This window comes from Procambarus clarkii, chromosome 13 (genome assembly GCF_040958095.1).
Source record: "Procambarus clarkii isolate CNS0578487 chromosome 13, FALCON_Pclarkii_2.0, whole genome shotgun sequence".
Lineage (NCBI taxonomy): Eukaryota > Metazoa > Arthropoda > Malacostraca > Decapoda > Cambaridae > Procambarus > Procambarus clarkii.
The window spans coordinates 11,461,795-11,473,771 of record NC_091162.1 but is presented as its reverse complement, the minus strand read 5'-3'; the positions used below and the strand labels follow the sequence as shown (position 1 = coordinate 11,473,771).

At 39.4% G+C, this 11,977-nt stretch overlaps 1 protein-coding gene across 6 annotated transcripts in view; it reads right to left on the bottom strand.

Annotated features, from left to right (window-relative positions):
• Snrk (SNF related kinase) overlaps positions 1–11,977 on the bottom strand; it is an 85,140-nt gene that overhangs the window by 6,596 nt on the left and 66,567 nt on the right. For all 6 annotated transcript variants that reach the window (XM_045740683.2, XM_069323626.1, XM_045740684.2 and 3 more), the window contains 3 exons: positions 10,337–10,546; positions 9,828–9,962; positions 4,814–4,940 (listed from right to left, as the gene is read on the bottom strand). In XM_045740683.2, coding sequence (XP_045596639.1) covers positions 4,814–4,940; positions 9,828–9,962; positions 10,337–10,546 — 472 coding nt within the window. The remainder of the gene's footprint in view (positions 1–4,813; positions 4,941–9,827; positions 9,963–10,336; positions 10,547–11,977) is intronic.

Genomic DNA, 11,977 nt, shown 5'->3' with positions numbered 1-11,977 from the left:
TTATTAACAAAGCCTCTTAATCCATAAACATTTGAAGTTTGAATGAAACACAAAATATATTAATAATATGTAATTATTTACACTACTGTGTATTGTGTCTAGTTTCAAGAACACTTGCAATTGCCATGATATATTGCTGATACTTTCTGCTTTAGCTGAAGCCTTTCAAGGCAACTTCTTACTTTTTGTAAATTTTACTCTTAAAATATTATCTCCTACACTACTCACAGTATATTATTATCTACGTTTAAATACTTTCTATGCAGTTGCAGTGATCATTCAAGTATTACATTTAAATTCTTTTTTTTTTAGCATATTATAAATAAAGAGACACTACAGACACAAAACCTAAAAAGGCAAAGTAAAGGAAAATGGATGAGTACTTTAAAATTAAAATGTTATCATCATTATTATGTAATTGGGAATACTTATTACCTGTATATTATATAGTTATTATCAGTATCATTATACTTGCCACATCTTTTCTGTTACTGTATTATTGTGTTCTTATTACTCTGACTTGTACTGTAATCACAATTATTTTATTATAGTGCAATTATTATTATCATATGCTATTATTTAATATTACAAATAATGAGCAATTTCCTCCATATATTTTTAAGTGGAAGATTTTCTCAACATTTCCTGCAACTTTAAATTTGTTACACGTATCATCCAGATTGTGGATGGCTTGTACTTTGTGTAATCAGTGTTTGTATGGGCTGCTTTTATCTGGTTGACAAGTGTGTGCAGAGTATTCTTTTAACATGTAAAGTGCAATTACTGTTATTATGCTCTAAAGCATATGAATAAGGCTTTGATTTTTTAATTATGGTGCATTCATTTGAACTCTTGTTTACATTCACAATTTATACAAAGCTAGTTCTTAGTTTCTTACATCTTATATTTATTTCTCAAATTGCTAATAATGTTACCATTACTGTTACCATTAACCATTAAAAATGCACAGTATGTTTTCCCTTCCTCATTCCAAAAGATGGGCAATATTTAATATAACTAGTGCAGTTATCAACTAATCACTCAACAAGCCACAACCCACTTGACCAAAATGCTTCCCCCCTTCTCATCTTATTCTAACAAGTCCGAAATTTCTCTTCGAATTCGTGGTAACAAAGGGGAGTATCCATTGGTGCTTCGACGAGGAACGTGTAATTTTCCAAAGCCCTGCTCATCATTCATAAGCCTTCCATTTTGCTGGAAGATATCGAGCCAAAGGTCTTCATCAAAACTTTAGGTAAGAATAATCAGACATGCATAAACTTGACTGATTTTGCTTCATGCTACTTTTCTAACCAAAGCTGTATACTGTAAGAATTCAACATGAGCACATAATCTGTATAATATATGAGGTGAATTATTTGGAGCCACACTACATCAAAGATATACTTTGCATAATTCTAACATTAGAACTATCTCAAAATATTTAAATCATTATACATAATATGAGAAATCAAAGTATATCACCATATATTAGGAAAGCTTAATAATAAAACACTAACTTAAAAGTCGTCTATGAATAAAAAACTTGATGTAATGCTCTTCATTTAGTTTCATATTTATTCCATTTTTATGTGATTTAAAATAACATTGCATTAACCACTGCACAGCGCAATGTGCCTTGAGGCACTAGGTCAGTGGTGCGCAATGCGCCTCAAGGTACTCGTAGGTATGGCATACGATTCAAAAGTGGCGCATGGTGACATAGGTAAGAAATGGATGCCTGAAGCCTCCAGTGATCGTCTGCCATTTTGAAAAAAAAATCCCAGCATGCCCCAGGGCTTGGGGAAGCCTCAGTTTCAAAGAAGCAACCATGTCTGACACATCATCTACGAGCTCTCGGTCCACGGTCTGCCTTGGTCCTGCAAAACGACTCTCAGAGGAGGAAATACGAGACATACTGTATGAAGATGGACCAATTTATGACGATTTAGACTACAGTCCTGAAAAAGACCTCACACAGGAGTCGGACTCGAGTGATGGGGACACCAAGGGGAAGATGTTGCAAGTGTATACAGTACACCCGCCTCACCCGGCCTTCCACGCTGCCCATGGTAACCACTAGAGTTACCATCACCATGTGTATCACCTGATGTGAGTTTATTTGGTGATACTACATGTCATGAGTCATTTTCTGGCTTTAATGACATAGGCTTTGATACATGCAGTGTTGACAAACTGAATACATGCAACTATGGTGTTACTAGGTGGGGTTTTGCTGCCCCAGCAACACACCAAGGCAAGCGCCAGTGTTTCACGCAGCCTGAGGACAAAGACAACTGTGCGCCCTCGACATCAGCTGTTTGCGGTAGGCCTATACTACGCATAACACACTCATCTCCTGGCATACTCTTATGCAGCTCTAGCACAAGAATACGGAGCCATGGTGTTGGTGCCCATGCTGGTGGAGCTCATGCTGGTGTTGACTGTGGTGTTGGCGCCAAAACCAAAACCACTAGTGTATTTGTGTGGGAGGAATGTGAGAATTTTGTCCCACACATTCCAACATTTGATGATATTGATGTTGGTGTGACACCCTTATTCCCCTATACTAGTGATGATATGGCTGAAATAGATTATTTTATGGCATATTCAAATATGAAATTCATGGACCATCTCGTTGCAGAGACGAACTGATATGCTCCCGGCCTCACTGACTCTGGCATTTTACCTGCCTCTTACATGACACATTAGAAAGACACGACTAATGAGGAAACCTGAACCTGATTGTGTCATTGACTACAATGTCAATATGCGGCTAGTTAATAAATGTGACATGATGGTTGGTGCCATCGAGTGTGTGCGAAATCTGTGGTGGACGAAGAAATTCTTTTTCCACCTCATTGATGTTGCAGTGCTTAACTGTTTCAATATGTATCTCGTGAAATCTGACAAGAGACCCCTCAATACGTCTCTTGCCCCAAACACCTATCCGACGTGGTGTTGAAAGATTGCTCTCTGTCGGTGAATGTCAAACCTTAATGCTTGAAGAACATAAGGGTCATGATATTGATCAAGCTAGGTGCAATAAGGACCTAACACAAAGGTCGGATGCAAGTGATACAGCACCGATGAGGACAACATAACGATCGTATCCAGTTGTAGCTCTGAACGCCACACTTGCCATCTCCAATTTTTATAGATGATACATAAATTAATCATTTTCTGGGTTCAGTGATGATGCATCTGATATAGGTAGCATAGATGAACAGTGCTAGTGGCTTCCATGGTGGTGTGTTCCATATATATTTTCAAGACAAGCTGAATCTCTTCCAGAATGGCTGACACTCTTCCTGATTGACTTGAATCTCTTCCAGATTGGTTGACACTCCCTGACTGACTGAATCTTTTCCAGTGAGGGACCTTACAGAGCAATCTTTTCGTGACTACCTTACAAATTGATCTTTTCCTTTAATCTTTTCAAGACTACCTTACGTTTCACAAGCTTGGCTACATACCATCTACAGGTACTAAAGTCAAGGGTGTATGCGAGTGCGTTATTTGCAAGCACACAGAACGGAGAACAGGGAGCGAAGATCTATCTGTACCTGGTACAACAAGAGCGAAGTTGCGCTGAGTACCATGGACATCTTCGTTGATTATCACTCACTTCCGAAGTACTGAGTGTGTAATACAGTGTGTTACGGTATAAATAGTGTGTGAAACTGTACATATTGTAATTTTAGTGAATTTTTAACAAGTAATCTTGTAACAATAAACATTTATTGTGGACACATTACTGACACATGTATCACAGTTCCATGGAACATTAGGAACATTCTTCTAATATGAACAAATATGTATACACATATTGTAAAGAACACAGATATGCATCATATACGATAAAAATAAACTAATAAAACCGCATTGAAAATACATAGAACAAATAATTGAAAATATATTTGTGGCAACTCGCGGTGCTTGGATAGCACGCGCGACCGCCTCTGGAAGCTTCATGCAGGGGTGACCAGCCCGCAATGCCCACCTTCTACATGTCCCCACAGCCAAAGTAGGTGGAATCTTTTAGTTGTTTTTATATGTATGTGTTCAGGAAAGGGAATTTATCATTTTACAAGGATAAAAAAAAAATTTGCGGACACTTGATTTTATGCGCACAGGGGGAATGTCACAATAAACTCAGCACATCACAGTGGTTAATACAGAAAAGTAATTATCATACTGAAGTTTTCTAACTGATAAATAAGAAGCTGGCATATTCTTCAAAATACAATATGCCAAATTACCAAATGAATTTATAGTTTTCTAGAGGCTTCCATAAATACACTTTTATTTATAATGTATTGCTTTTGGCATTCACACTTTTATTTTTTCAACTTTCTATACATTAGTATGTTTTTCTCGATTCTTTTTTCATAAACATTTAGACGTGGCAAGATACAACCAGAGGGACAACTAAATGCTCTTTCATGCAAAATACTGAATGGGTACTGATAATAAATCAATAATACTGTAGTACTTTCAAATTGTTTGGCCTTGTTCCTCAGAGTATTCTACCTTTTAGTATTTCTCCAGTGTGTCTTCTTAAAAATCTGCATAACACCAAACTACACAGTACTCCTTTCTTGTCCATTTAAATTATTATTTATATTACTGCACTGAATAATTAGGGCGTCAAATTTGTTAAACATTCCTAGCTGTGTTTTTACTATACTCTCACACCTTGAAACTGATTTTCTGAAATATTGTGCCAGTAAATCACTTATAAAAAATGTGACAGAAGACAGATTCCTAGAAAGTGAAAGAAAGATAATATACATTGTACATAAAATCTTACCTCTGACAATTTGTTGTGTAGGATGCCATTAGCCATGTCATCTTTAAACAGTTGGGAGGCTTGGATAAACCTCGAGGTCTCTGCTGTGCTCTGTATTGAGCTTTCATCTAAGCTGCCTCCACATTTTCTGAACATAGAAGTAATAATAATAATAAAATAATTTAAAAATAAATTTAAGATGATACAAAGGGACATGAGAACTACTGATTCATATTTTAAAATTTGTTGAGAAAATGATTAATTTTTAGTTTGGGTAATTCATCGCACCACTTAAATACTAGCCAAATAATCATACTGTATTGAGTTTTATTGTTTTATATTTTCCTTTACAGGATGGTCCGGGTGCTTTAAAATATTCGTTCAAATATGAAATATATTGAAAAATGTTGAACAAATCTCACGTTATTTGGCATCAGCGTGGTGAAAATTTCATCTCACCATTTTAAGAAATGGATTTTATACTAATTTTTAACAAATAAATGTGTGCGCAACGGGCTGCAACTGGTACTGATAATAACACTAACAACACCTATGTACTGGAATTCAGAGAATGCCAGGATAAAAAGATGCAAGCACCTGTCCAATGCACTAAGAAGAAGAGTAGTAGTAAGGAGGGTCCACGAAGTGGATATGCAGCTGGTGCATTCTAGCAGTGCCGCATGCCACCTGGAGGGCCAAATTTCACACATAATAATGTATAAGTATGTTATTTTGCTATATTTTATTAAATATCATATATATACATTGCCCAATGGCAATATTTCTTATGTCCCTTTGTACGAGAAGCTGTCAACTAGTTGTATTTTTTGGGGGTATTTTTTTGTGTTTTTTCTCCTTTGATTCTCAACTGATTTTGTTGTGGCTTCTACATCTTGGAGAACGCATACCTGTCACTAAGGATGTGAAGTTGGAACGAAATTGGTCAACATATGAATCAGCCACAGGTGGCAGAACTTGTGACTTTCTAAGTTTTTAATCTGAGTTATTTACAGATTTCAAACGCTATTCTGTTTGTCTCTTTAGGTTGTTTTGCTGAATGGGGACCAGATGAGGGACTTATCAAGCATATATGGGCAATAAAGTTACTGAAATATGTTTGTTATCCCTAAAGCATTAGCCCTATCCCAATAATAGTTTTTTTTTAGCGGGGGTTATCTTGAGATTATCTTGAGATGATTTCGGGGCTTAGCGTCCCCGCGGCCTGGTCCTCGACCAGGCCTCCTTTTTTGTTACACACCCCCAGGAAGCAGCCCGTAGCAGCTGTCTAATAACTAGGTACGTATTTACTGCTAGGTGAACAGGGGACATCAGGGTGAAAGAAATTCATTCTGCCCTTTGTTTCCACCTCCACTGGGGATCAAACCCGGGCCTTCAGTACTATGAATCAGAAGCGCTGTCTACTCACTGTCAGGCTCCTGGGGGGAAAGGGGGGGGGGAGGTTATTTACTTCATTTCAACACATATTGACCTACAAGTTTCACATATTCGAGTACGAATGCTAAGCAATGTCTATTAAAATATACAAGAAAATTCATAAATTAGAACTACCATATTCTTGTCGATAACTTCAACTTCAAATATCTCTAAAACAGGAATATCAACTTTGAGACATGTTGAAACATTCAGTTTCTGACCGATTCTCACCATTTTTACTTATTATATGCAAAGTTCTTAGTTCTAAGGTGTCATTGCATTTGCTTATTCATAATCCAATAACTCTGGGAGTTATAAATTTTTGCATCTAAATTTTGGACATATTTTGAAGGCCACATAGACTTCTTTTTTTTTTACAGTAAACTATACTCTCAAGCAATATTTGAACACAATGAAAATGAATGTTATATGCCATTCTGAGCCCATAATGAATAAAATAAAAATTGGTGAAATTTTAACTTTGGGAAGGTAATTTGGAATTATGAAATTTTCAATTTTTACAAATATTTTTTGTTTTGTTTTCTGTTCATGTTATGATATTGATCCATTAGGAAAAGTTGGAGCATTTACTTGTAGATTGTGCACCAAAAATTTGAATGTTTGACGAAGGTTGGAAAATTGGGGACCGGGCCCCTTAAATAGCTGCTACACCACTCATATATGTAACTAAAATGATGTTTATGAACAAATTAAGAGATAGTATAGAATTAAAATCAATTCAAATTTGAATCAGGGTGACACACACAAAATCCCAGCATTAAATGTAATGAAATGTCTCTTTCTGAGGAAGCCCCAGTGGCTCTCTGAAGCTATCTTGCTAAGCTTGGTCCATACTAAAGGGGCACATCAGTTGCTCTGTTTGTCCTACTGGGGATCAGAACAAGAACTTGGCCTTCTCACAAAGGCACAGGGAATGAGTGACAATTTGCCACCACACCAGAAGAAGCCTCCAGAAAGTCAGCAAAGCTTTGAAAGACAACTGGAGAGTTCACAGAAAGTGAAGCCCAGACACCATCAAACAAATCTGCAAATGATTACATGGAACAGGTGATTCATTCAAACTAACCTGAAACTCATTAGTACTGCCTACCACCACTAGACAGGCCGTGCCTCAGTCCTCAGTTGGCTCACCATCTTGGTTCTGGAGCTGATGAACAATCCAATGATAAACCAAAGAACCTGAAGAAAGGGGAAAATCAGGGAGCCACCAGGGCTCTCGGAAGCAAACCACGGAAAACAAAAATGGGACATACAAGGAGGAGAGACAGAAGGCACCAGGTTGAAGAAGAGAATCCAAGCTGGGGAAGACAGCCTAAACCAATACAGAACTGACTGGGACCAGGCACATTGACTAAATACCGGGATGCCAGAACCCTGTTAGAATGCCAAAAGCCCTGAGCCCAAATATCAGCCTAGGACATGTTGGGAGAAGCCTGTAGCCAAAGTCGTGTACATTTGAACACCATGGGCCTAAGGGTAGACCGCAGGCAGGCTAGACTTGATGACAAACCTGAGAAGTTTATGACAAAGCAGATAATCTGCCTTGGAATAGGAGACTAAGGAAACAGGGTTAACCAACAAGGCATCCACCGAGGCAGAACTAGTGGCCTGCTGATAGCGGTGAAGAACTGCCACAGAACAAATGATGCTCCCCTGGCAGAACCAACCAAGTATCAACCACCAAGGGACCCCTCCCAAAGCCCACCAACTCATTCTTTGCCAAAAAAACAGGAGAAGGCTCCAAATGAACAAATCACCTACCAGGGCTAAGAGAACAGAATCCCTCGAGAGAAGAGCCTGAAGCTACCAACCCTACAGCCAGAGGCAAGAGATAACAAATAGATAGCCATGAGAAAGATATCATTAACTGAAGGGAAACCATAAACAGAGGCAAGTAGAGAAAATAAAAAAACGGTCAAGAGACCAGAATGGCTCAGGAGGACTCATAGCTGACTGGAGGTGAAAAGAAGGTATGAAACCACTTGTGAAATAGTTGCATGGATGTATCAACAGGAAAAAAAAACAGCAGCACCACAAACACTGAACAACAAAAGGTGACCTTATTGGGCAGAAAAACAACCATGACAAAAAAGAGAGGACAGACTTGACTGAGACAGCAGAAAGACGACAAAGGGACAGGTGGTGGCGAAACAAATGCAAGGCAACATCGTACTGCTACCATAAGAAAAGATACAGTTGTTACACTAACAAATCAGCCACCTGCTTGCCATACAAATGATGATAGACTTGCATTAAAACCTCCAGAAGCAAAGACCAGAGGAGATGTTTGAACCAGCGAAATACACCGTCGGGCCAATCTGCTGAAAGAAGCGGTGCCATGGAAAAACACCCGGGTTCTGACACCAGGTCAGCAGCACTGGAAACCAAAACCAATAAGAAGCGAGAAGGGTCACAGTCCCTGAGAATGACTCCAGACTAGACAGAACCCAGCCTAACAACTGAATCGGAGGAAAAAGACAAATGCACCTCCACCAGTCTAGTCAAAAGGCATCCACAGTGAAAGCCCCACGACCAGGAAATGGAGCCATGTAGGAGGAAAGGTGGCAGTTTCATGCCAATGCAAAGAGGTCCACCTTGGGGGCAACCAAATGTCTCTCAAAGCCAATGGAAAGCAGAGGCGTCAGCAGTTCACTCTGTGGAAATGAGGTGAAAGTGAGATAACACAATGAGAAAGATGGACACACACACTGCACATGAACCATGCAGAGAACCAAGCCCCAAGAATCCAGAAGCTGAGCAATTTGAAGCATTGAGCTCCACAGGATAATGGACTGAAACAAACCCCGGCACAGCCTTCCTCAGTTCAGGCAATGAACCACTGGGAAGCAGTTGGAGTAAAGCCAGAGCAAGGAGCTCGGTGAAAGACAAACCTCCTCAGGGCATGCAAAATAAGCCGCACACAGCCGCAAAATAATGCATCGTACTGTGCATCCGAAGAAACAGGCCCAACCATCAACCTCTAGGCTGCCTGGTGATGCAGCCCAAGTACAGATGAGGAACACCTTGCCATCACACAACACAATAACAGCAGTGAGTGCCATGGAGGCAAACACCGCCTTCGAAACTGAGGCCAGAGAAGTGTCTGTCCCGGATGACATTAGCTTACAAACTGGAGTGCTATGCAGCCGGCGCGTTGAGGTCCGCCCCCCTCCCCCTCCCCTTCTCGAGGAGGGAAGGGCTGCATGGACGAGCGGCACGGCAGTAGTGTGTTACATTTGCTTGTTTCCTTGGGATTGAAGGGAGGTCTACCTCTCTGTTCTGTTTTTGTTGTTAGTTTCTTACCATGTGGGGTTTGTTTTGTTATGCCACCTTTCTGGGTGACTAACCCCGGGTCGATGGCAGATAAGGAAAACCCCCAACCTCAAAGGGGTTTTCCAGGGCCATTGCTCCCTGAAACCTCTCTGAAGGGGCCAGGTTCTGGCTCGTGGTCCCTGGTAGGTCCGAACTCCATAGCTAATGTCCCGGACTAATATAAAATACATTAGCCCGATAAGCTCCAGGGAGCCGTTGGGGCTCCTCTCAGAAAAGCATTATATTGAATAAGATTAACTCTGTGTACCTGACAGACATCACAGGGCTGGTGACAGCATTCTTAGCCAGATCAGCTTGTTGGAGACGGTGTGCTCGAAGTTTGCGCTCCGCCAACAGAAAATATGTTGCAGTAATGTGGTTGTACTCATTCCTGTCTAGCCCACTGAAAAAATATGATTTTATATGCAGTTTGATAACATTTGTACCAATTCAAAATATGTACATCCTAAGAGCATAAAGCTAACTTTGAATATAAACAAATTTATTTTCTATACATAAAGTTTTTTTGTATATATTGTATTGTACTTTACAATAGTATAACAAATTTAGTATCATAACAACAACAACAAGTAAACAACATTCATCTTACAGTTTGGTGTTTTCCAATCTATCTTGAAGACTTTGATGTACAAGAAAAGATTAATGAATAAATAAATAATACAGAGCATACAGTACAGTATTCCCATATGAAACACTTGAAAACAAGCTTTCCTTTCAGCAACAATTCCAAATAAATTGCATAAGGCAAAAACTTACTCAAGAATCTCTTCCATTGAAGCTATGTTCCCAGAAACCATCTTGTGTATGATGTGAGCATGGTCTTCCTCCGTAAGGTGTTGCCGGGACACTAGGGGCAACACCTCTGCTGGGTCCACGGTCCAGCCTTCTTGTAGCCAAGGGTCACTCGCTATGTCTTCTAAGGTGGAGCGTTTCCCAGGGTCCCGGATTAACATTCGAGCTATCAAGCTGAAGAAGAGAATGTGGATGAGCATCTGGTAAAAATACAAGAACAGAATAATCCTAATAATAAGAACATAAGAATAAAGGTAACTGCAGAAGGCCTATTAGCCCATTTGAGGCAGCAGCTATTTATATCCAACAAATCTCATTCATATATATGTCTAACCTTGAAACATTCAAGGGAACCTACTTCTAGTATGTTACACGGTAATTGGTTCCACAAATCAGCAACCCTGTTACTGAACGAGTATTTTCCCATGTATTTCCTAAATCTAAACTTATCCAAGTTATTATGAATGTGCTGTGTTTATTTTAATTTTTATTTTATTAATGTGTTACTATATAATATATTTATCAGGCTTGACTTTGAATCCCCAATGAACAAAGCAAATTAAACATTATTACCCATGATATTGTGGCTTTCATCTTTCTTTGTGTGTGTACATGCTCACCTACACATATAAGCACACACACATAAAAGCGTAGCTCTCATCCTGTAACTACACTTAAGTAATTACACATAAGTAATTACACACACACACACACACACACACACACACACAGAGGACTGAGCTATGAAGGAAAGCTTGAAGGAACTAGACTACTCTGAATGAAAGAAGGAATAGGGCAGACATGATAATGATGGACAAGATACTATGGGAAGATTGACAAAGTACTGTAGATATAGAAGCAATGTTCAAATTAAGGAACAGTAGAACAAGAGGACATAATAGGATGCTGGAAACAGATGAGCCACAGGTATTTCAGAAAGAACTTTTTCAGTCTGAGAGTCATAAGTGAAATAAACTAGATGAGGAAAGTATTGAAACTAATTCAAAACACAGCTTTAAATGTAATTATGAAAAGAAAAACAAGTGAAAAAAGTCTCTACATTGAACTAATGATGGTCGAAAGGCAGGCCTAAGAGCAGATGCTTGACCCTGCAAGATCAATTAAGCGAGTACACTTACATCCTAAATGAACCGTTTTTAAAGTGTATGTATGTAAAAATGAGGTTTTCAGAGAACTAGCCACGATATGGACTTCAGAGCATGGCCAGAAATAACACTAGAGAGAACTAATGTTAATGTGGAAGAGGTATAAAGACACCTGGAGGAATGGGATAGCGCAAAAGCAGTAGATCCAGACCAGTTAACACTACAGTTATTAAAGCAGTTGCAGGGATCTTGTGTTTACCTGCTTGATACCAGCATGATGAGGTTCTGGGAGTTCTTCTACTCCCCAAGCACGGCCTGAGGCCAGGCTTGACTTGTGAGAGCTTGGTCCACCAGGCTGCTGCTTGGAGTGGCCTGCAGGCCCATATACCCACCACAGCCTGGTTGGTCCAACACTCATTGGAGAAAAATATCTAGTTTTCTCTTGAAGATGTCCACAGATGTTCCGGCAATATTTTTAATAGTCGCTGGGAGAATGTTG